Raw genomic sequence first — 26820 nt, 5'->3', positions numbered from 1 at the left:
GCATTTCATGAAGTGTCTTCAGATCTTTCGTAAATATGTATATATTCAGCAGTCTACAAAGTTCATGTTGACATCGCTGAATGTCAAAGTGATTTAATGAGTGGAGGCCAATAATGATAGTTTCAAGGCATGTTAAGTTTAATCTGTGAAATTTAATTATTCAGAATTCCAGGATTTGAGCACATGAGTCGCATGTGATAGGAGTGTCAATAAGAAAAACAAGTTTTACGAGTACAGTACTTCAAGATTAAAATGCGGCCTAGTATTGTCACTGCAAAAGAATGTTCTTATTTTTTTATTTTTAGCTTACCATCTTGAACAGAGAAAGAGTGAATGAGTAGATCGTCTATCAAATTCTGTCCATGTGATAGGGAGTGTCAATAAGAAAGACAGAAATTTTATGAACATTTCTGCTTTAAACAAAAAATGTTCTTGAACATTTTTGTCTCTTCTCCCTTCCACACACACGCAATAATTTCTCTGGCCTTGCGACCTCTTACTGCTGCTATCTTTGCGACACTTGACCTTCCAAGGTAGGACTCGCGATCACAAAATTTTTGAACCACTGATGAAAGCTACAAAATCTTTGGATGATTCGAGTAGGAAGCACTAAGAAGTGTTGGCCTCTCAAACATGACACATGCTAGAGCCATATATGTCAGCAAATTCATTGTCTCCTTTAAGGGTAAAAAAAAAAAAATCTGTTTTTAATACAACAGAGTTTTTGATATGAAAGATGCGTTGATCTTTATAAATAGAGTTCAGAACTAACCAGGAATTTGTAAATTTGTTCAGAGAAAATTTAAATAATTGCAGTTTTAGACTGCTATCTAACAAAAGCATATTTGTTAACATCAATTATTTATTGACATAACATAGTTAACTGCATTTATTTAAAAAAATTGTATGTTCTATATATAATGTTTTATTCTGAAATTTGTATTATGCATAATTAAACTAATCCTTTACTGTATTAATATCATTTACGTAGTTTCAGCAGATGTACTGAAAAATGGCAGTTGAGGTTTAACATCAATAGATACAAAATACCACATTTGGGTAGCAGTAATCTCAGATGCACACCAATTAGTTGGTACCCATTAAACGTGGTGGGAGAACAAAAGATACCTATGGGCAGTTGTATAGTATGATGTGAATTTCTCTGGGCACTGTTCATGAGCTTGTGGGGTTCTGTCAGTGATATATGGGAATTTTGCCAGCAAGGACAAGGAGGTGATTATCCCATTGTATAAGCAATGGTTAGGCTGCATTTTGACTGCTGCATATAGGTTTGGAAGTCTCATTTTAGGAAAGATGTAGATTTGTTGGAATGGGTGCAGGGAAGAGTACTAAAATTAATCAGCAACATAAAAGGATACTCTTACCAAGAAAGACTTGAGCTCTGTGAATTGAAGCATCTGGAACCTAGGCACCTGAGAGAGAGGGGCTGATTGAAGTATTTAAGGTTTTAAATGGATGGAACAAACTAAATTCTGATGCTTATTCTTTCTCAGATGACCCAGACAAGGGATTGGATTGGAAAAGAATGGTTGCAGAAGAGATTTGTTTTCGTAAGAATGTGATTAATCCTTGGAACAAGCTTCCACCAGGATTTGTGAAAGTGAGTTGTTTGAATATATTTAAAAAGGAATTGGATAAATTACAAGAATGGATGAGAAAATGAAGTGGGCAGTGTTTTGTTTTTTGACCGATGCTGTTCAAGATTGCTTATGTATCTGTTAATTTAAATTATTATTAACATAATTTATAATGAAACATTAACATTTATTTTAAAGAAATTGTGTTTTGCATACATGCTTAACATTGACAAATGTAAAGTACTGCATATGGGAAGCAGTAATCCCAGAGTAACATATCAACTGTGTGGTACTACACTGACAGTGGTAGAGAGTGAAAATGACCTGAGGGTAATTGTTCAGGCAGATATGAAGTATTCTGAGCAGTGCAGACGGTCTGTAAGAGTAACTCACGCCTTGTTAATGATATACAGGAATTTTTCTAGCAGGAATAAGGAAGTGATTATTCCCTTGTATAAGGCAATAGTCAGGCCAAACCTTGAGTACTGCATACAGGTCTGGAGACCTCATTTTAAGAAGAGATGTAGAGCTGTTTGAACAAGTACAGAGAAGGGCAACAAAATTAGTGAATGAAACAAAGGGTTGCTCTTACGAAGGAAGGCTTAAAGTTTTGAAAATTAGTGTCTGGAGACTAGGCACCTGCGAGGTGATCTGATTGAGGTATATAAAGCCTTGAATGGTTTGAGCATGCATAATGCTGATGGGATTCTTCCTCTTGCTCAGAATAATCACCTAAGAGGGCATAAATTCAAATTGAGGAAAGACAGTTGTAGGATAGATGTGCAGAAGTTTGCCTTTAGCCAGTGGGTGGTTGATTGCTGGAACAAACTTCCATCTGTTGTTGTAGAAGTTGATAGCTTAAACAGATTCAAGGCAGAACTAGACAAACATTTGGAGCGAGTGGATGGGTGAAATGCAAAGGGTGTGTGTTTTTTTGGCTGATGCTATATAAGTTTGCTTTCTTGCATCATGTGCCCTTGCTAATGATTTGTTCTGAAAACTGCATTATGAAAAGTTATACTTTAGTAGTATTTTAGTATAAAAGGCTTTATACTAAAAAAATTTACATTGCCTTCATGACCTACACTATATACATAATGTTGTATTAATCTTTTAACTACATTGAATTAAAGACAAAATTTCTGCATCAGAATTATTATTATTAGCCATATGGTAACAAGGAAGCCTGAGGCTCATGCTGCATCAGCCAAAAAAAAAAAAAAAAATTACCGAGTTACCCCCCCCCCCCCCCCCGAGAAAGAGAGAGAGAGAGAGAGAGAAAGAAAGAAAGAAAGAAAGTGTCCAGGTTTAAACATTTTTAAAATACGTTTTGTAAATTTTAAATAAATTTTAAAATAAGTTTTGATCCCTACTTATAACCATGTTTATTAAAACTGAAAAAAAGGGAATAATCACTGAACATTACTTTTTATATGCTTTGAATTCCTGCTGCCAAGCACAGAGTTTGCAATACATGCCAAGGGCAAAAATAAATGCTTGTAGAGCAGATATCATCTTTTAAGGGCACAAAAGGTCATATTGTTGTACACCTTGGCACACTAATGATATTAACAATAGGAGATCAGAGGACTTAACAAGTACAGAGAAATGTTGGCAAACAGTCACGAGTTAGAAGTGAATTTGAAGGTGTCTGCAATTCTGCCCACACACGATAGTAGGGAGTATATGTTGAGAGCCTTGTCAGTTAGTTTGGTCCTGCAGAGAATGTGCAAGGCTCATGGGGTAGAATTTTACTCAGCAGATCTTTGCTTGTTAACAAGAGAGATGTTTTTACAGGGATGGGATACACAAATAGAAAGGGAGCAGGAATATTTGCTGATGATAATGGGGCAGAGTTAGGTGGGTCGGAAAACTGCTAGCTTGGTGGGGGGGATACATGGACTAACAGGTTAACTAGAGCCTCAGACAGAGGTGAAAGTGATTCTTGTATTGCTGCTATTGGTACATGCCTGGAAAGCAAGGTGTCTGAGATTTCAGGCCCTGCTATGGATCATGGAACAAATGAATACATGGGCAGTGTTAGGGTAACCAAGAATAAGAACATTTGCATGCACATTAATGCTTAAGTTTGATGGATTTGAAGTACTGATTAAGCCATCAAATGCAGACATTGCAGGAATAGCAGAGATAATGTCATTCAGACATAAGTGATGCTGAATTTGATTATAGGGAGTACAGTCTATACAGAAGGATGGCAGGAGAGTGGAGGGGTTATGCCCTTGGTTAGGAAGAATATTAAATCTAAGGCAGTGCATCCAGTTGATGTGGATTAAGAGTGCAATGTTGAGTCAGTTTGGTGTGATATTATCACTGGGAAAACAAAAATTAGATTAGAAATGTGTTATAGGCCTAATGACTGTGATGAATATACCAAACAGCTATACAGGTAAATAGTGAGCCAGAAAATCATTTTAATAGGGGATTTTAACTTTCCAGATATTGACTGGAATTTATGGGTTGATCACTCACACACTAGCAAGGCTTTTGTGGATGACTGTTTTCTACAGCAGCATGTTAGAGAGGCAACAAGTGGAAGCAGCACTCTTGATCTGGTTATCAGCAGTGATTCTTTGTGCATTAAGAATCTTTAGGTAGAAGATCCACTGAGTGGGAACTATCACAGTGCACTAATTGTGGATTTAATTAATAACTACTGTCAAGGGTAAAGTGTAAAGTGTGTTATTGTCATATGGCACCAGGGGTTTCCCCCATCTCCACGTTGCTTTCATTGTGGGTGAACCAGTTCACTGGGAAATGCCAGAGATTTAAAAGTGTGCGGGACTTGTTCATGTGTAGTGTCGTGTACTGTTGTTCATCTGGTCATTTAGCCGCTAGACCCCTGCTGAGGCCCAACGTTGCCCCACTTACGCCCCGTGGAGGCAGACCAGGAACCCAGTAGACTCAGTTTTACTCTGGCAGGTCCTGCCGCTTACTTTCCTGAGATTTCAGTGGCTAGGACGTATAAAAAAAAATAAAATAATAAATAAAAAAAAAATCCATTAGGTTAGTGATGATGCACACACACATGTACAATTTCATACACATGTATACATACACATATGAGTTGGCGTGGGGGTATGATCACTAAGGTTGTTATGCCGAATTTGGGCTCAAGGATTTTTGGCACGTTAATTTTTGTTGTGTGGGGCTTTCGTTAGCATAAAGATAGAAGTGGGGAGGAGACGGAAGACTGGGGGGTGAGAGACAGAAATATGGGACCAATAGAGTAGGTAGCCCCAGTTTTCAGTGAGGCATGCCCATGCCCCACCAGAGTAGAAGATGTAGGATGGCGAGAAGGGGAGGGAGCGAAAGTTGTCCCCCCCCAAGGATGTGGGAATAAAAGGTGAAGGGGACTAGAGTGCCCTCTTCAGGTCGCCATCAGTCTGTTGGCAGTTATGCAGCTTTTTGTCTCTTCTCTGTTTTCAATGGCACTCATGGGGCACTCATAATCCCTGTTCTAACGTCTCTTCCAGTTGTCAGCGTTCCATTTGGTCGAGTCTGGTATCCTGCGAATTTCGACACATCAACACAGAGACTGATTGCTGCAATCTACAGCAATCAGTCTCTGTGTTGATTGCTGTAGATTGCAATTAGCATTTTCCTCCTAGTGAATAGATCCTGCGCGAAGAGGGAGAGCGCCCTGTATTCTTCCTCTGAGTCCAGGAAGTGGGACTCCAATCCCTTCGGAAGGTATCTGATTCTTGATATGAGGATCCCTCTGAGGTCCTCATATTGTGGACATTCATAAACTATGTGGCTCCAGCTTTCGCTCTCCCCGCATGTACAGCTGGGATCGTCGGTGAGACCCAGCCCAAAAAGCTTTTCATTGTAGGGGCCATGTCCTGTTAACAGTGTTGTCATGTGGTACCCTGGGAAGTACCACACCGGTTGTTTTGGATATATCTTGTGGATGTCTGGTAGGAATTTTTTTGTCACTTCTCCCTTGGTGGTCTCAGTCCACCTTCTCTGCCAAAGGTTTAGGAGGTGGGTCTGTAACCTGACTTTTTCATTCTTTAGGCTGTTTGCCGGATCAGTCGTGTAGCCCTGGTGGGTGGCAGCCACTCCCCTGGACAGCAGGAACAGCAACCCTGCCTGGATAACCTCCAGATCCATGGGGAGCACTCCAGCAAGCACCTGCAGTGCTGGGTGCTTACTGTGCTGCAAGCTCGCGTTGTTGTGAGTAATATGGTCCTTTGGATCGTTTCAAGTGTTCTTCTGTTCACAACCAGTGCTGCTTTGGGAAACCACACTGCTGCTGCTGCTGCATAGGTGATTGCTGGTAGGAAAGTTGTTTTGTAGTATATTGACAGGGTTCTCTTTTTGAGACCCCAGTCTTTCTTTGTGATCCTGGCTACCATCCCAGAGTAGCCCCTGATTTTTCTCCGGATGTATTTCAGGTGCTGCTGAAAGACAAGTTATTATCCAGGATTATGCCTAAGTACTTTAGCTCGCTCGTGAATTTTATGGTGACATTTTCAATTTTTATTTGTGGGGGTCGCCGCAAGTTGGGCCCTGGAGTCTGCCTCCACTGTCAAGGTAAGGTCATCTGCGAACGCATGTGCTCCCACAGGTCCCAGGTCCATTTCTAGGAACTCATCGAGGACCATGTTCCACAGGAGTGGCCCCAGAACCGATCCCTGCGGATATCCTCTGTGCACCTCTCTCGTAAGTTTCTGGTACTGCACGTTTATCTCCACTCTTCTTTGGGCTAGATAACTTTCGATGACTTTATACAAGTTTATCGGCACTCGGGCTTTCCTCAGCTTCACAAGGACGCTTGGCCACTAAAGTGAGTCAAACACCCCGGCAAAATCAACTGAGATGAGCAGCAAGTACTTTTGTCTGCAGTCCTGCACTATCTTGAGCAGATTCCCCAGTGCATCCACAGTTGAGGTCCCCGGTCTGAAGCCATACTGGTTTGCGGATTGGAGGCCTGCTGTTTCATAATAATTTGTTATTCTTTTATGGAGCAATCTTTCAAACAGCTTGCTGGCCACTGGGAGCAGTGCGATCGGTCGATAGGCCTCGGGGTTTTCTGAATTCTTTGTAGGATTTTTTAGTATTAATTTTAGGTTAGCTATTTTCCATGTAGTTGGGAATAGGCCGGTTTCTAAGCATCTATTGTATAATGTGAGGAGTAATTGTGGCTGAAATTCCACTGTTTTCTTCAATATTTCGGGCTCAATGAGATCAAGGCCTGGGCATTTCTTGTTTCTGATTCAACGTGCAGCCTCCCCGAGTTCATCCAGGCTAAAGGGGGTTCTATCTCTTGACTGTTGTAGTTGTTGTTGTTTTCACATATGTGTTGCTGTGCTGGTAAGATTGGCATTTCTAGTTTTAGGTATATTGCATCTAGGATGTTATTTATCGACTGCTCCCAAGTGGTGGTAAGATTTCCATGCTGGGTCCTGGTGGTAGCAGTCACCTCCCCCCCCCCCGGGGAAGCTTATTGGTAGTTACCTTATAGACTACTCCCCAGGAGTCAGTGTTTCCAGTTGTGGAGACTAGGAGCTCCCAAGCTTATCTTTTGCTTTTCTTGATGGCTTCGGTATATTGGTTTCTGGCTTGTTTATATCTGTCTTAATGCTTTGACTTCATTTGCTGGCCATGTTCTTCAGGCTCTTTGAAAGTCTTTTCTTTCTTTCATCATTCTCCACTGAAGGGCTGCAATCTCCCGAGTCCACCAAGAGACCACTCCCATTTGAGGATGTTTTTTCCTGATGGTTTGATTGCTTATGTCAATTATCAGTTCCGTGGTTGCCTTCTGTAGGTCATGTGGGTTGTTTCGTGGATCTAGGGACGGCGGTTTGTTACGAATCGCTGTAGTTAAAAGCTCCTTGTATTTCAGCCAGTCTGCCTTGGCGACAGCGTATCTGTGGCGTATTTGCTTTACTATTTTTTCCCTTGTCAGTGTTCTAGTTATTTTGCAGGTGATCACTCGGTGGTCCACGCTTCCTCCACCCTCCAGTCGGCCACGTGGTTTGCCAGGTTTCTAGTTGCCAGGGAGATATCTATAGTGGCCTCCCAGAGGGTGTTGCAGTATGTTGGTAACTGGTGCGGCTGGTTCAATACTGTGAACTGCGAACCCAGTATGAAATCCTCGAGCTGTTGCCCGTTTGCAGTTCCCCTTCGGTCAGCAGTGGCGCTATGCCATAGTGGGGAGCGACAGTTGACGTCCGAGAGGGCCACAACATAAAGGGAACCCAGTGCTGTGATAATCTGGGCACAAGCAGCCCAGGCCGTAGAGAGTTGGGTTATTTTGGTTGCAGTTATGTTTGCATTTCTGATTAGAACCGCTGCCCATGGGGTGTCCTCTTCAGTATGGATTACCTTATATCGGAGTGGGTACCTCGCTACCCGCCCTACGTGGACGTATGGCTCTTGTAGAATAATTACGTCTATATTTTCCTCGTCAGCCTTGACCCTGATTTGGTCTGCCACTGCTTTGGCTCGCTGTGCATTTATTTGTATTATTTTGATCATTGTTTTATTATATTCTTTAGTTCTTGTCCCCATAGTTGATTCTATTTTGGTAGTTGCTCTTGGCTTTGAGATAGGTCGAGCAATTGGGGTCCCTGATTGAGTGGGTATGATCCAGCTTCATGGACTTGCAGTTTGCGCAGGCAGCTTCTTTGTCTTTGTGCGGACAATCCTTAAATCCGTGTCCCTTCTCAGTGCAATGTCCGCACGTTGGGACCGTTTGGGAGCATACATGGGAGGAGTGGCTGAACTTGCAACATCTAAAACATTTGGGAACTGCCACTCGTTCCCGAAAGCGATAGCAACCCCATTCTATGTATACTCTTGTCCTATCTTTTAAGACTTGCCATGCCTCTGGGCTGAGTTCAACACTCCAACTATTATTTATTGATTCCGCCTCTTGCCTTTACGTGGAATTTTGGAGTTATTACATCATGCAGTTCCTTATCTGGTATTTCCTTTTGTATGTTTTTGTAGTATAGTTCTTCCAAGAGCTGTGCGGCCGTAACTTCCGGGTTTACATCAAAGATTAATATTGATGGTCCTTTCCTTTTGGGTGGCTGGGCTGTAAGAGAGTCTATTTTAGGGTTTTCTATTATGCTCTGTGCTTCTTGTCTGGTTTCTGTTTCTATCACCAGCCCTACATCTCTCATTTTTCGCATTCCTTTAATTCTCGTGTGCCTGAGGTCCTCCCGCATGTTGTTGATTATTTTTGTTTTAAGCTCCTCGCTTGTGGAGATTTTACTTGCCTCCTTAGGTTTAAGGATCACTAGGTTTGATATGGGTAATAGGGCTCTCTTCCTCTGGTGCCCCTCTGCGGTCGATTGAGCTTCATTTGTTGATGGAGTCCTCAGCGCTTCCGAGTATGTCAAGGCACGGTGTGGCATTTGTTTGGCCCCGCATTCCATATAGGCTTGTAGCCTTGTAGTAGCTTTTTGGCTTTCTAGGTATGTGTCATGGAGGATTGTCTCCGTTTTGTAAAATATGGTCACTATTTGGGACCTCAGACCCGTAGATATCCTATTTGGGTTTTCTTTAAAAATATTCTCTAGGGCCGTTTTCAGTCTGAGGGATTGCTCATAGACTGAGACCTCCAGCAGTGCATGGTGCAGCTGTGGCTCCTGCTGTCTTTCATTGTTTGCATCTCTTTGTGATGCTGTTGGTTCAGGTTGTTCGCTTGTTTCGGCCTGCGAGCGGGTCTCGCTTTCGAATTTAGGATCCACTTCCTTTCGGTTTTTCCTCTTGCTTAAGGTGGCCCCGGAACGGGCCTCCTCCATCTTGTCTGGTTGATCTATTATGGCCAGGTCGTTGCTTTGTTTCTGCATCCGGGAGTCCTTAATTTTTTCGTGTCTCCCTTCCATTGTTACGTATTCCGAATAATCGGGAGAGTTTGGATAATCGGGAATGCTTCAGTATATTCTGGTAGCTCTTTTAAAAAGGTGGCAGTTGTTACCCACCACAAGTTCGTTGGTTTATCTGTTGCTGCACAAACAGTTTTCAAAGATATTGTCTATCCCCCACTTCACTTTGGAGGGGGGACAACAGCCGAATGCAAAAATACCCCTAGAAGAGTGGAACTACTTCTCTAGGGGATTCCTAGGGGCTGGCGAGCACAATGGTGGCATTCAAAATACAGTGGTGTGGTCGAGGAGATAGTTCGCTCCTTACCATGGAGAGTTTATGGCAGGGGGGGGGATACATGATATCCCATATTAGCTTTCTTCATAAAATCACTGTTCGTTGAAAGGTTGGGACCCTGTCACTGTCCAAGGTTACAGTCGCTATAGCACCTCCATAGTCAAGGTGTCAGGTTGAGACGTGGCCGCTGCGTTATATCGGCAGCTTCTCTATAGCCCTGCCGTCAGCCACACGGTGACCATGCGGTCTGACAACAAAGGATACAGATAAATAACGCTTCAACCAGACGATGTTCCCAAGTAAATGACAAAAATATCTCACCAGTGTGATCCTCTGTTCTTTATAATCCTGTGTGCATACTTTTCTTGGGTTAAATAACACTTAAGACACATATTTAAAATCAAAAATTACGGAGCCGACTAAAACACGTCCGCACGGTAAGACGGCCATAGGACTCTCTCGGGACAGGCTTTTGCTTTCTAGTAGCTGATTTGTACAGCTACTAGGCGTTTCATACAAAGAAATACAGTAGCCCTCGTTTTGCGCCCGCCTGATTTGCACCGATTATCAATAGCGCCAGTCACTAACCACAAAGCCATTTTTATTTATTTATTTTTCAATTTTAAAATGTTTTTTTGTGCAATTTTTTTATAAATTGAAAGTTTAAAAAATTGTCAGACAAAATTTATCAGCATCGTACTGTACTATGTATCGTGCACTGTTCATGTAATCAAGAACAATCTGAGCCAATCAGCAATTAGCGCATCCGTATCATAGCCATTCAGAGATGAGAAAGCTTCCTGTCCTCAGAGTAGCCTCTCATGGATGCGGGTAGTAAGGTCCATGGGTTGAAGCATTCAGTTGGTTGTTGTTTATGCCATTTACATGTTGGAAATTTATTATGAAATTTATATAAAAAAATTTATTAACAATTTTTTTTAATAATAGTGCTGCTATTAATAAATTAAATAGTAATTAATAATAGTGATAGCCATGTGCGGTTTTTGCCAATCATGTTATAAAGTTTTTAATTTAATAGAATAAAGAGACGCCATGTCTGGTAAAAGAAGTGCAATGAATCCTAGTGCAAATGAAAGTGTGAGAAAGCCATGTCGATCTATCATATTGAAAAATAAGATGAAAGTTATTTGGAGGATGGAAGCTGGTGAAAGCCACCCTAATGTGTGTAGGGTTATCTTTATTGCTATTACTACAATTATGATGAATTTTTTTTTTTTTTTTTTTTTTTTTTTATGAAAATCCCAAACACGTCAGGTATTAGGACCTATTTATTGACATTAGACTTGAACTTCTGTAGACTATAATTTTCAAGAAATACGTATGAAGGAAGATTGTTCCAGAAAACGGCAGTTGAATGAATAAACGAGGAAGATGAAAAGTTGGTTCTGTGAGTTTGAAGTTGGACAGTAAATGGATGTTGGCTGGTTGCAGCACGTTCGGACTGTTTTAAAAGAGAGAGCAGGAATTATAGAAGCCAATTCAGAATAGTGTCCATGGAAGTATCTGTAGAAAAGGCATGCAGCAGAAACAGTATGTCTATGGGACAGCGAGTGGAGAGACTCTGTTAGAGAGGAGTCATTAATTGACCTAACTGCCCTCTTCTGAATGGAATCTAGAAGTCTTAGAGAGGTTTTGAAGGCACAGCCGCAGATGCGGGAACAATATTCCATGGTAGGTCGGATTTGTGATTTGTACAGAGTGAACAGCTGTTTGGAAGAAAAGTAATGCCGAGAGCGAAAGAGAAAACAAAGTTTTTTAGATGTAGAGAAAGCAATATTTGTAATGTGCTTGTGCCAAGAGAGATTAGAAGTCAGGGTAATCCCCAAAAGAGATATATCATTTTGCCTAGAATTCATAGTGTCACCAAAGATAAGCATAGGAGCAGAAGAATCATTTTTGCGAGATATAAAACAAAACTGAATTTTAGAAGGATTGAAATCTGCTAAGTTGCCTTTGCTCCTATGGAGAATTACCTGGAGATGAGCATTTAAGGAATTGGTAGCAGATATTCGAGAAGTTGAAGCTGATTAATCAGGACAACCAAGGTTTTTCAAACTGGAAAGTGGAATGCAATGTGCTATCATCAGCAAAACTATGGATAGAATTTCCAGTCAATGGAAGAAGGTCATTAATATACAAGAGGAAAAGAGTGAGGGAAAGAACTGAACCTTGGGGGACACTAGCATTAGTGGAGAAGTTAGAAGACAGAGCCGTCTACCATCACTCTCAGTGAGTGATCAGAGAGAAAACTGGATAACCAATTACAAAAAACAGTTGGCAAACCATAAGAAGAAAGCTTGTTTAAAAGACCTTTAGGCTGAACATGATCGAAATCCTGTTTAAACATGATCGAAAGCCTTTGAGATGTCAAGAGCAACTACTTGTGTTTCACCGAACTTTTCCATTGAACTTGCCCATAAATGGGTAACATAAGCCAGAATATCACCAAAGGATCGACACTGACAGAATCCATGCTGGTGATCGTTGATTTGACGGAAGGTTTCTATGTAGTTTGAGTTGGCGGTTAATTGATTTCTCTATTACTTTAGAAAGAGTAGTAGTGGCATGTGATGCAAGAAAGCAAGTGTATGAGCTTATGAAGCATCAGCCAAAAAAAAAAAAAAAAAAAATCACACCATTGCCTCCAAATACCTGTCCAGTTCCTCCTTAAATTTATTCAACCTATCAACTTCCACAACAACAGATGGAAGTTTGTTCCAGCAATTAACCACACGCTGGCTAAAGGCAAATTTCCGCACATCTATTCTACATCTGTCTTTTCTTAATTTGAATTTATGCCCCCTTAGGTTCGTAATCTGAACAGGTGGAAGGATCCCATCAGAATTCAGCATGCTCAACCCATTCAAGGCCTTATATACCTCAATCAGATCACTGCGCAGGTGCCTAGTCTCCAGCCACTGCAATTTACAGAACTTTTAGCATTAGCATTACCAGAGGCATTTGATGCAAGAAAGCAAGCTTATGCAGCATCAGCCAAAAAAAAACAAAAAAAAAAACAATTAAATAAATAAATAAAAAATAACCACTTCCACTTCACCCCTCTGTTCGTTCGAAATACCTGTCCAGCTGAGCCTTAAACGTATTTAGGCTATCACTTCTACGACAAGGGATGGAAGTCTATTCCACCAACCAACCACCCGCTGGCTATAGGCAAATTTCCTCACGTCTATCCTACATCTGTCTTTCCTCAATTTGAATTTATGCCCTCTCAGATGATTATTCTGAGCAAGAGGAAGAATCCCATCAGCATTGAGCATGCTGAAACCATTCAAGGCTTTATACACCTCTATCAGATCACCTCGCCGGTGCTTAGTCTCCAGACATTGTAATTTGCAAAACATAAGCCTTTCTTCGTAAGACACCCCTTTGTTCCATTCACTAATCTTGTTGCCCTTCTCTATACTCATTCCAGCATCTTACATCCTTCTTGAAATGAGGCCTCCAGACCTGTATACAGTACTCTAGGTCCGGTCTGACCATTGCCTTATACAAGGGAATAATCACCTCCTTATCCCTGCTAGAAAAATTCCTATATATCATCGACAATACACCATGAGGTACTCTTTCAGCCCATCTGCACTGCTCAGGAAACTTCATATATGCCTGCACAACCACCCCCAGGTCGTATTGATTCTCTACCACTGTCAGTGTAGTACCACAGAGTTGATACATTACTCTGGGGTTGCTATTTCCCATATGTAGTAATTTACATTTGTCAATGTTAAACTTCATTTGCCACCTCTCAGCCCATCTGCTCAACCTTTCCAGATCCTGTTGCAGTAGCGTAGTGGCCTTGACAACCCTGCCAACCTTCGTATCGTCTGCAGACTTGGACATTAAGCTTGATATACCATCATCAATATCATTTATAAATACAGAAAACAATAATGGACCCAATACTGAACCCTGAGGGACTCCACTAATAACATTAGTCCACGATGAGCAGTGTCCATTGATTACCACTCTCTGTCTTCTCCCCCTCAATCACCCCTTTATCCATAGCAGCAATTTGTCTCCAATGCCACACTGCTCTAATTTGTGCAGCAGTCTTCCATGTGCAACAGTATCAAAAGCCTTTCTAAGATCCAAGTATATAATATCAAAGTTATTCCTTGCATCCAGTTCTTTTGTGACTGCATCATAGTATCCAATCAAGTTGGTCAGGCAAGACTTCCCCTTAACAAAACCATGCTGTGTCTGAACTATAACTGAAGTCTTGTCTAGATGCTCCTGCAGTGCTTCTTTAACCAGTGCTTCCATTAATTTTCCAGGAACAGAAGTTAAACTAACAGGTCTGTAATTACTTGTGTCGGCCTTTCATCCTCCTTTGTGAATTGGGGTCACGTTTGCACATCTCCAGTATATGGGTACTTCCCCTGAGTCCAAGGAAACTCTCATAATTATGGCTAAGGTTTTGCTTACTTCCTTTGCTGCTTCCTTTAATATAACTGGACAGATCCCATCCACCCCAGGTGCCTTTCTTGTATTTATCTTCAACAATTTCTCCTCCACTTTACTCTCAGTTATTACAAGATTCACTAGCTTACTGCCAGAGTTGAATACACCTCTGGCATTCCCCTCGCTGAATAACTCCTTATGTGTGAATGTCGATGCAAAATATTCATTCAGTTTGTTAGCTACCTGAGCAGAATCATCAACTGTTGACCCATCGATATCAAGTGGACCAATCTAATTCATCCCCTTCCTTCTAGAGTTTACATAAGTAAAGAACTCTTTGCTGTTTTTCTTTGCATCCCTTGCCAAAGATTTCTCGTAATCTGCCTTCGCCTGCCTAATCTCCTTTGTAACTTATTATTATTATTAATATCCATATGATGCAAGGAAGCCTGAGGCTTATGCTGCACCAGGAAAAAAACAAAAAGTTCCCGAGTAACCCTGAGAGAGAGACAGAGTCAAAACTAGAAGGGAATCACCAAGAAAGAGAAGAATGATGATATCCAGCTCAGGACCCTGGGTGTGCCAAGCCCATACTCACCAGATGTGAGCCCCCGGGGATAATTTGGTTACAGATCAACTTGTATCTATCATAGGCTTCTGTGTCACGTGTTAATTTGTATGTATCCCATGCATTTTTCTTCTCTGCCATATGTCTCATTAGTTCATCTGACATCCACTTAGGCCTAAACCTTGAACAATATTTCTTAGTTGGTATGTAAAGCCTAGTAGCTTCCACGATAAGTTCTTTGAATGCTTCCCATTTTGAATTTGCTGTTGGTAACATCATCAGTTTATTATTATTATTTGCCATATGGTGCAAGGAAGTGAGGCTTATGCTGCACTAACCAAAAAAAATTCCCGAGTTACCCTGAGAGAGAGAGAGAGTTGGCCCCACTATATAGAATTTAAATACTGTCTCGGTCCATCGTAGTCGCCTTTACGAAAGCAATAACCCTTCCCTTTACCCCTAATGGTAGTTACCTCTTTGAGTAAATCCCACTTCAGCACACTGTGATCACTGCCACCTAGTGGTTCATTTACCTGCAGATTCTTAATGAATGAAGAATCACTACTGATAATCAAATCAAGAGTATTACTCCCTCTAGTTGCCTCCTGAACATGCTGATGTAAAAAACACTCATCCAGTAAATCCACAAAAGCCTTGCTAGTGTGTGAGTGACCAGCCCCCAAATTCCAGTCAATATCTGGGAAATTAAAATCCCCCATTATAAGACTCTCTGATTTACTGGCCCACTCTATTTCCCCGTACAGTTTCTTATTATATTCATCAGAGATATTAGGCCTATAGCACACTCCTTCTCTCAATTTTGATATACATTTGTTATATATTTTGACATAGTGACCTAAGTAATTGGGTCACTGAAAGTTTAAAATTTTTTATATATGACCTGGTCTTCGTGCATTATAGCCTCAGTAGCTAATGCGCCAATAAAATCAAAACCAACCAACCTCTCAATTTTGATCTCCCAATGCTTATGTCACACCAAACTGACTCGACACTGCACTGTCCAGCAATGTCGACTGGCTTCACTTCCTTCGATTTTATGTATTTCTTAACTAATAGCATGACCCCTCCTCCCTTCCTATCCTGGCTATCCTTTCTGTAGACATTGTACTCCCCAAATTCCAGTTCTGCATTCCTTATATCTGTGTGACACCATGTCTCTGAAATCCCCACAATATCTGCCTTTGATGTTTTGAGCAATACCTCAAATTCATCAAATTTATTTACTAAACTCCTAGCATTGGTGTACAAGCAAGTATACATGCACCTGTTCTTTTTCTTAGCTACCCTAACACAACCTATGTGTTTATTTGTACCCCAATGATTCCCAGCATCTCTGAAATATCCTGCATCTTATTTTCCAGGCTGCGACTCATTCCAATAGAAGCAGTGCAAGAATCACTTTCACCTGTGCCAGTGGCTACTGTTAATCTATTAGTCCTTGTATACCCCCAAACTAGCAGTTTTCCAACACACCTAACACTGCCTCGATAGCATCAGCAAACATTCTTGCACCCTTTCTATTTAAGTGTATCCCATCCCTGTAGAAGCAGTCTCTCCTGTTAACAAGTATAGACCAGGCTCAAAAAAAATTCTACCCCTTGAGCCTTGCACAGTCCTTCCATGGCCGAATTGATCGACAGGGCTCTCATCATGTACTCCCTCCTATCGTGTCTGGGCAGAATTGCAGACACTTTCAAATTCAACCCTAATTCACGGCTTTTTTTCAACAGTGACCTGTACTTGTTAAATAATTCCGCCGGTCTCCTACTCTTAATATCTTTAGTGCCAACGTGTACAACTATATTACCTTTTGTGCCCTTAAAAGATGATATCCACTCTACAACATCATCAACCTTTGCCCCTGGCAGACAACTTAAGCCTCTCTTGGTAAGAGGATCCCTTCATTCCCCTCACCAATCTTGTTGCCCTTTTCTGTACACGCTCAAGTAAATCTACATCCTTCCTAAAATGAGGCCTCCAAACCTGTACACAGTACTCAAGGTGTGGCCTGACCATTGCCTTATACAGAGGGATAATCACCTCCTTTTCCCTGCTAGCAAAATTCCTATATATCAGTGACAAAACCCCGTGACCTGCCGTGGCAGCTGTCTGCATTGCTCAGGAAACTTCATATCTGACTGCACAATTACTCCCAGGCCTTTTTCATTTTCTACCACCTTAAGTGTAGTACCACACAGTTGGTACTACACTTAAGGGGTTACTTAAGGGGTCTCTGGGGTTACTTCTACCCACATGCAGTACTTTGCATTTGTCAAGGTTAAACTTCAGTTGCCACTTCTTAGCCCATCTGCCCAAATTATCTAGATCCTGTTGCAGTAGCATACTGCCATTACTGTCATTAACAACCCTGCCAACCTTGGTATCATCTGCAAACTTTGACAATAAGCCTGATATACCTTCATCAATATCATTGATAAATATACAAAACAAGAGTGGACCTAACACCGAACCCTGTGGGACTCCACTAATAACATTAGTCCATGAAGAGCAGCACCCATTGATTACCACCCTCTGTCTTCTCCCACTTAACCATCCTTTTATCCATTGTAGCAACTTACCCTTAAAGTGTCAAAAGCTTTCCTGAAATCCAAATATATGATATCAAAATTATTTTTTGCATCCAGTTCCTTTGTAACCACATCAAGTAATTGCAATTGGACAATAATTGGATGGGAGGGATTTGTCACCCTTTTTAGGAACTGGCTGGTTATGAGCAAATTTCCAAGCAGAAGGAAAAACACCTTTGGAATAAGAAAGTGGAAAAAAGGTGGCAAAGAACAGGATTAAGTTCAGGAGCAGAGGTTTTGAGAAAAAGTGGAGAAATACCATCAGCATCCAGAGCTTTCTTAGCATCAAGATTCGTCAAAATCCTTCTGACATTCTTTTGACAGAAGACCACAGGAAGCATTGAATGGAGCATGTTGGGCATGATGGGAGGTGTTTTTCCAAGGTCATTAATACATGAGTTGGAAGTAAAATGGGATGCTAGCAGGTCAGATTTAATTTTGGCTGAAGTAACAACAGAACCATAAGGTTTTGACAGAGGTGGGAGAGGTGGATGGGCAAAAGTTGCTGGCAATAGCTTTGGCAAGAGACCAGAATGCTCGGCTACCATTAGGGCAAGGAGCAAGCTTTCTATTCTTAGCCTGTTCAAAATCTAGTTTGGACTGATTAATAACTGCTTTACAGTTGTTGCAAGCTTTAGTGTAGGCAGAAAATGAAACTGAAGAATTGGAAACAAGCCAATTATGATATGCAATGATCTTCTCTTGAACAGCCTTAGCATATTTATTGGAAAACCAAGGTTTAGATAAAGGACGAGATTCCACTCACTTCGACTGTGTACTTAGAAGAGTTGTTTGTGAGAAAAAGATCAAGCGTGTTGGCTGTATGGTTAGGATTGTCCGGGATTCTTGAAGGTAAATGAACAATCTGTGCAAGGTCATTAATAATTGCAAAAGCCTCATTATCTCGAGCAGCTGGAGTTGTGAACGTTAAAATCACCAAGGAAAATTATCTCACTGTTAGGAAAGTTGGACTGGAGAAAGTGAAGTTGTATAGAGAGGAAGTGAAAGAGCTCCAAGAGATTAGTAGAGTTGGGAGAATGGTAGAGACAACAGATAAATTTGACACAACGAGGAAGAGAGATTTTAAGCCAGAGAAGATCGAAAAGAGGAGATTCCAAATTACCAAGTCTCTGACAGGGAATATCAGAACGGGCATACACAAGTACCATCTTTGAGGCAAAAGGAATCTTATAGCAAATAATTTGGTCAACTGAGATGAGTAGTAGTTCAATCAACTGATAACTGAAATTCTGTCAGAAAAAGTACATGGGATTTGGCAGACTGCAAGTGGAAATGGACATCGTTGAGCTCTGGCAAAAGTAGCAAACTTGCTCCTTGCCCTAATGGTAGCCAAGCAAAGTGGTGGTAGCAAGATTATAAACTAGCTGATCAGGAAGCCTCCTAGAAAGGTACCAATAGGTTCGGTTCGGTGTACTAACTAGCAGCCGGCCTGCGAATACTGTTTTAGAGCTGTACCCTTGAAATGTAAGGAAGTTTAGATTTCGCTATGATGTTCATCGTAACCTCGAAAGTCATCAGTTATACTGCATTATGGAAGAGATGGGGAAGGGTTTAACGGAACTTAGCTCTAGAGACTAAACATGGGATCCACGACTTCAAGCCTCCAATAAGCAAAGTGGTGGTATTGCACTGGTTGATGAGTCATCTACCACCTAGTATTGCCTGGTAACACAAAGGGGCAGCATTCCTCCACGTGGTGTGGGCACCACACCTCCACCCCTGCTTACGTTGTAGGCGCCTCCGTAGCCAGGTGGGAAGGAGCAGCAGTGCGTAGCACACGCTTCTTGATTAGACCGGGGTTCGAGCCCGTCACCACCAAATACGGAGGATGCGGAAAGGTCAGGGAATGACCACCGCATATCCCCGGAGCAATATGGCCTTAGTTGCTAATGCTCCTAAAAACCAAATAACAACAACAGCTTACGTTGTTTCACACTCTTGTGATCACCCACAGTGTGCTTGTGCATGGAAGTTTTACCCAGGATTACTAACAGTCCCACCATCGTGCAAGCAGAGGATTTGGCTATCACAAACTGTCTGGACTTCGCCGAAATTGGGTCCACTTGACTTGACTGTCACCTGAATATCAGTTCCATCAGTGTTTTAGACTCCCATGTAGCAAGTACAGCTTGACTGGCATATCTGGGAGAAGAGAATGTCTGTGGCAACCTCAAGGACCAAAGTAGAAGGGAATCACCAAAAGGAGAAGAATGATGATATCCAGCTCAGGACCCTGGGTTTGCCAAGCTCGTGCTCACCAGATGCAAGCCCCTCGGTTTATGTCAAGGTTAGAAATAGGAATCTTCCCTCAAGCCTCCAACTTGTTGAAAAGCACTGCTGTCTGAAAATCTGTTTGTTGAAGATGAATATGATAGTGGCAGATTCTTTTTTGCAAGAATCTACTGCTATCATATTCAAGGGCAAGAAAAAAAAACAAGACTGCTTTGAAGTTAACTAAGTTAAGATCTCCTCTCCCCCACTGGAAAATTATCTAGAGCAGGGGTTGGCACCTACAGCTCTTTAATTTTAAGCCCACATGTATTACAAGCGACGTATTTCGGTAAGCAAATATTTTCAAACATCAACTACATTAAAAATAAATGAAGAAACCATCTAAAAACAATGCAAGTCTCTCAGCATGTTTAAAGATGAAAATTGATCAAGAAGTTCAGCAGCAAAAGTCACATTAATCCATACCTTATTGGATGTTTGTTTTTTTCAAAAATATATTTTATATTTAATAATACATTTATAAAAAAATATATTTTTTTTAATAGAATACCTTCCCACTCTATTCCATTTCTTAAAAAACTTCTTCCCCCACCCCAGCTTCAGCTGAGATGCGGCTCTTCAGATCCTTTTTTTTTTTTTTTTTTTTTTTTATTAAATCAAAAATGGCTCATCACTCAATGAAGATTGCCGAACCCTGATCTTGAGGTTTATCCAGCATTTAAGAAACTGGTGTTGAATATTCAAGATATGTTTGTATGTGCAACAGAATTTTTAGTAAGTGGAAGAATGTCATTATTGTACAGCAGGAAAAGAGTGGGTGAAAACACACTCTGAACCCTGGAAAAAAGAGAACCCTGGGGAAAAAACTCCACAATTGGCTAAAAGGTTAGAGAATCTATCATCATTTGTAGTGAAAATCTGAAAGGAAACTAATTACCAAATTGCAAAAATTGAAATACGGACGAGGTGGAAACTTTCTCAGAAGTAGTAGTAGTAGTAGTAGTGGCATGTGATGCAAGAAAGCATGTGTATGAGCTTATGCAGCATCAGCCAAAAAAAAAAAAAAAATCACACCATTCCCTCCAAATGCCTGTCCAATTTCTCCTTAAATTTATTCAACCTATCAACTTCCACAACGACAGATGGAAGCTTGTTCCAGCAATTAACCACCAGCTGGCTAAAGGCAAATTTCCGCACATCTGTTCTACATCTGTCTTTTCTTAATTTGAATTTATGCCCCCTTAGGTTCGTAATCTGAACAAGTGGAAGGATCCCATCAGAATTCAGCGTGCTCAACCCATTCAAGGCCTTATATACCTCAATCAGATCACTGTGCAGGTGCCTAGTCTCCAGCCACTGCAATTTGCAGAACTTAAGCCTCTCTTGGTAAGAGGATCCCTTCATTCCCCTCACCAATCTTGTTGCCCTTCTCTGTACACGCTCAAGTAAATCTACATCCTTCCCATAATGAGGCTTCCAGAGACCTGTACGCACTACTCAAGGCCTGGCCTGGCCATTACCTTATACAGAGAGATAATCACCTCCTTTTCCCTGCTAGCAAAATTGCTATATATCATTGACAAAACCCCATGACCTTCCCTTGCAGCCTGTCTGCATTGCTCAGGAAACTTCATATCTGCCTGCACAATTACTCCCAGGTCTTTTTCATTTTCTACCACCTTAAGTGTAATACCACACAGTTGGTACTTTCTCTGGGGTTACTTCTACCCATATGCAGTACTTTGCATTTGTCAAGGTGAAACTACAGTTGCCACTTCTTAGCCCATCTGCCCAAATTATCTAGATCCTGTTGCAGTAGCACACTGTCATTACTGTCATTAACAACCCTGCCAACCTTTGTATCATCTGCAAACTTCGACATTAAGCCTCATATACCTTCATCAATATCATTGATAAATATACAAAACAACAGTGGACCCAACACCGAACCCTGTGGGACTCCACTAATAACATGAAGAGCAGCACCCATTGATTACCACCCTCTGTCTTCTCCCACTTAACCATCCTTTTATCCATTGTAGCAACTTACCCTTAATACCATTCTGCTCCAATTTGTACAATAGTCTTTCATGCGCAACAGTGTCAAAAGCTGTCCTGAAATCCAAATAGATTATATCAAAATTATTTTTTCCATCCAGTTCCTTTGTAACCACATCATAATATCCTATCAAATTTGTCAGACAAGACTTTCCCTTAACAAACCCATGCTGTGTCTGAATTATTGCTGCAGTCTTGTCTAGATGATCCTGAAATGCATCTTTAACCAGTGACTCCATTATTTTACTCGGAACAGAAGTTAAACTAACTGGTCTGTAATTACTCATGTCACCCCTTCGATCCCCCTTTGTGAATTGGGGATACATTTGCACGTCTCCAGTCCGTGGGAACCTCCCCTGAGTCCAAGGATGCTCTCATAATTATGGCCCAGGGTTTGCTTAGTCTTTGCCGCCTTCTTTAATATAACTGGATAGATCCCATCCACCCCCAGGTGCTTTTCTTATGTTTAACTTCAGTAATTTCTTCTCCACTTTGCTCTCAGTTATTACAAAATCATTAAGTATCCTGCTACAATTTGATAACCTTCTGCTATTTCCAAACCTTAATAACTCCTCGTGTGTAGGTGCAAAATGCTCATTTAGTTTGTTTGCAGGATCATCAGTCGATCCATCGATATCAGGTGGACCAATCAGATTCATCCCCTTCCTTTTAGAGTTTATATAAGTAAAGAAATCCTTGCTGTTTTTCTTAGCATCTTTTGCCAAGGATTTCTCGTAATCTGCCTTCACCTGCCTAACCTCCTTTGTGACCTGATTACAGACTAGCTTATATCTGTCATAGTCCCTAATGCCAAACTCAAATCAGCATTAGAAATAAAGAGCAACTGAGTGAGTTTTTCTAAAACTTTTCCTTGGAAATTTTCCAAATAGAAGCTGCATAAGCGAAGATCATTTGCAGTTGATTGACACTGTAAAATCCATAAAAATCCATTTTGACAATAATTAATTATACTGAAGGTCTCAAATAAGTGCAAAATGTTCTTGGTTGACAGATTTCTCTATTAAAAAGAGTTAAATTGAGAAATATTTGAAAAAGTTAAGTGCAATGGAATAATAATTGGAAAGGAGAGTTTTTTTTGTCTTTCCTTTTGTAGGCACTATCTAGATGTGAACAAATTCCGCACAGAAGGAAAATCACTCATAGAATAAAAATGTGTAAAAAGCCAACAAAAAATATGAGTTTGCTCTGGAACATAGATTTTAAGGACAAGTGGGAAAATGCATCAGGACTAAGAGAAGCCTTAATGTTCAAGATCTACTTTCTGTCAGAAAACTAAGGAAAGCACTGAATGGGATCTATTCAGTATGACATGAGTTAATTTACCAAGACATGAAGCCAAGTCAAAATAAAATAATTAAGAAGCTAATAATAAATCAACTATATCATTAGATGAAAATGTAAAAGAACCATCCAGATGTAAAACAGGCAGAAGATGGATGGAGAGAAGTTGCAATCAATAAATTAGCCAGAAGCCGAACTAACTAATTGAAGGGAGCAAGTTGGGCCTTTCAAAATTGGGCTTCAGTTAGCATTAGTAGAGGCATATGATGCAAGAAAGCAAGATTATGCAGCATCAGCCAAAAAAAAAAAAAAAAAAAAAAACACTCCCATTTCACCCATCCGTTCATTCCAAATACCTGTCTAGCTCAACCTTAAATTTATTTAGGCTATCAACTTCTACAACAAAGGATGGAAGTCTGTTCCACCAACCAACTACCTGCTGGCTAAAGACAAACTTCTGCACATCTATCCTACATCTGTCCTCAATTTGAATTTGTTCTCTCTCAGGTGATTATTCTGAGCAAGAGGAAGAATCCCATCAGCACTGAGCATGCTCAAACTATTCAAGGCTTTATACAGCTCAATCAGATCACCTCGCAGGTGCCTAGTCTCCAGACACTGTAATTTGCAAAACTTAGGCCTTTCTTTGTAAGAACAACCCTTTGTTCCATTCGCCAATCTTGTTGCCCTTCTCTGTACTCTTTCCAACAGCTCTACATCCTTCTTAAAATGAGACTTCCACCTGTATACAGTACTCAAGGTGTGGCCTGACCATTGCCTTATACAAGGAGATAATCACATCCTTATCCCTGCTAGAAAAATTCATGTATATCATTGACAAGACACTATCAGCTACTCTTGCAGACAGTCTGCACTGCTCAAGAAACTTCATATCTGCCTGCACAATTACCTCCAGGTCCTTTTCGTTCTCTGCCACTGTCAGTGTAGTACCACAGAGTTAATATGTTACTCTGGGATTACTGCTTCCCATATGTAGTACTTTACATTTGTCAAAGTTAAACTTCAGTTCTAGATACTGTTGCAGCAACGTACTGTCATTAGTGTCCTTAACAACCCTGCCAACCTTCATATCATCTGCAAACTTGTATATTAATCTTGGTATACCATCATCAGTATCATTTATAAATACAGAAAACAACAATGGACCCAACACTGAACCCTGAGGGACTCCACTAATAACATTAGTCCACGATAAGCACTGTCCATCAATTACCACTCTGTCTTCTCCCACTCACCCATCCCTTTATCCATAGCAGCAATTTGCCTCCAATGCCACACTGCTCCAATTTGTTCAGCAGTCTTCCATGTGCAACAGTATCAAAAGCCCTTCTAAGATACAAATATAAGATATCAAAGTTATTCCCTGCATCCAGTTCCTTTCTGACCACATCATAGTATCCAATCAAATTGGTCAGGCAAGACTTTTCTTTAACAAAACCATACCGTGTCCAAGCTGTAACTGATGTCTTGTCTAGATGATCCTGCAGTGCTTCTTTAACCAGAGCCTTCATTAATTTTTCTGGAACAGAAGTTAAACTAACAGGTCTATAATTACTTGTCGCCCTTTGACCCTCCTTTGTGAATTGGGGTCATATTTGCACATCTCCAGTCCAAGGGTACCTCCCCTGAGTCCAAAGAAGCTCTCATAATTTTATCTTCAACAGTTTCTCCTCCACTTTCCTCTCATTTATTTCAAAATCATCTAGCTCACTGCTAGAATTTAACTCACCTCTGCTGAATAACTCCTCATGTTGAATGTAGGTGCAAAATACTCATTTAGTTTGTTAGCCACCTGAGCAGGATCATCAACAGCTTAACCATCAATATCCAGTGTACCAATCTGATTCATCTCTTTCCTTCTAGAGTTTACATAGGTAAAGAACTCTTTGCTGTTTTTTTTTTTTTTTTTTTGCATCCTTTGCCAAGATTTCTAATCTGCCTTTGCTTGCCTAATCTCCTTTGTGACTTTGTTACAGACCAACTTATATCTATCATAGGCTTCCATGTCACCCATTAATTTAAATGTATACCATGCATTTTTCTTTTCTACTACATGTCTCATTAGTTAATCTGGCATCCATTTAGGCCTAAACCTTGAACAATATTTCTTAGTTTGTATGTAAAGCCTAGTAGCTTCCAAGATAAATTCTTTGAATGCTTCCCATTTTGAATTTGCTGTTGGTAACATCATCAGTTGGTCCCACCGTATAGAATTTAAATACTGTCTCAGACCACTGTAGTCACCTTTGTGAAAGCAAAAACCTTTCCCTTTACCCCTGATGGTAGTTACCTCTTTGAGTAAATCCCACTTCTGCACAATGTGATCACTGCCACTTAATGGATCCTTTATCTGCAGATTCTTAATGCATGAAGAATCACTACTGATAATCAGATCAAGAGTGTTACTCCCTCTAATTGCCTCCCGAACAAGCTGATGTAGAAAACAATCATCCAATAAATCCACAAAAGCCTTGCTAGTGTGTGAGTGACCAACCCACAAATTCCAGTCAATTTCTGGGAAATTAAAATCCCCCATTATAAGACTCTAATTTACTGGCCCACTCTATTTCCCTCTACAGTTTCTTATTATACTTATCAGAGTGATTAGGTCTATAACACACTCCTACTCTCAGTTTTGATCTCCCAATGCTTATGTCACACCAAACTGACTCGGCACTGCACTGTCCAGCGATGTCGACTGGATTCATTGGATTTTATGTGTTTCTTAACTAATAGCATAACCCCTCCTCCCTTCCTATCCTGTCTATCCTTCTCTACACATTATACTTCCCAAATTCCAGTTCTGCATCCTTTATATCTGTGTGACACCACATCTCTGATATCCCAACAATATCTGGCTTTGATGTTTTGAGCAATACCTCAAATTCATCAAATTTATTTACTAAACTCCTAGCATTGGTGTATACGCAAGTATACATGCACCTGTTCCTATTCTTAGCTACCCTAACACAACCCATGTGTTTACTTGTACTGCAGTGACTCCCAGCAGTTTCTGAAATACCCTGCATATTGTTTTCCAGGCTGCTGCTCGTTCCAATAGAAGCAGTGCAAGAATCACTTTCACCTCTACCAGTGGCTACTGTTAATCTATTAGTCCTTGTATCCCCCAAGCTAATTGTTAATAACTTTTCATAACTGTTGTCAGCTTTAATGTAAGCACACTTGAATACACCATGAATTGTCAGACTAATAGAGCAAGCTTTCTGGGAAAAGATCTAAACCTCCCAAACACTTCCTAATTAATTTCAGAAATATACGTGGTCTCAATTCTAATCTCAATTATGTCCATTTCCACTTGCAGTCTGCCAAACCCCATGTACTTTTTCTGACAGAAACTTAATTATCTGTTGATTCAACTACTACTCTTCTGAGGTGCCCAAATTATTCCTTTATGATTTCTTTCGCCTCAAAGGTGGTGCTTGTGCATATGTCAGTTCTGATATTCCCTGTCAGAGACGTGGCAATTTGGAATCTTCGATCTTCTCTGGCTTAAAATCTCTCTACTTCATTGTGTCAAATTCATCTGTTGTCTCTACCGTTCTCCCAATTCCACTAATCACTTGGAGATCTTTGACTTCCTCTCTTTGCAACTTGACTTTCTCCAGTCCTAACAGTGAGGTAATTTTCCTTGGTGATTTTAATGTTCACAACTCCAGCTGGCTTCCGTTTTCTAGTCACACCAATCCAGCTGGTCGAGATGCTGAGACTTTTGCAATTACTAATGACCTCGCACAGATTGTTAATTTACGTACAAGATTACCGGACAATCCTAATCATACAGCCAACATGCCTGATCTTTTTCTCACAAACA

The 26820-nt window shown here is 40.7% G+C and overlaps 1 protein-coding gene across 1 annotated transcript in view; it reads left to right on the top strand.

Moving 5' to 3' along the window:
- Positions 1–282: 282 nt before the first annotated feature.
- Positions 283–26820, top strand: part of LOC150084736 (tetratricopeptide repeat protein 9C-like) — an 84025-nt gene continuing 57487 nt past the window's right edge. The window contains exon 1 of the mRNA XM_090376341.1: positions 283–685. Within this exon, the coding sequence (XP_090232467.1) occupies positions 641–685 (45 nt within the window). The 5' untranslated portion in view covers positions 283–640. The remainder of the gene's footprint in view (positions 686–26820) is intronic.

This window comes from Mastigoproctus giganteus, chromosome 6, assembly GCF_048544385.1.
Source record: "Mastigoproctus giganteus isolate SK-2022 chromosome 6, ASM4854438v1, whole genome shotgun sequence".
NCBI classification, from domain to species: domain Eukaryota; kingdom Metazoa; phylum Arthropoda; class Arachnida; order Uropygi; family Thelyphonidae; genus Mastigoproctus; species Mastigoproctus giganteus.
The sequence above is the reverse complement of the archived record's forward strand: the minus strand, read 5'-3'. Positions and strand labels throughout refer to the sequence as shown.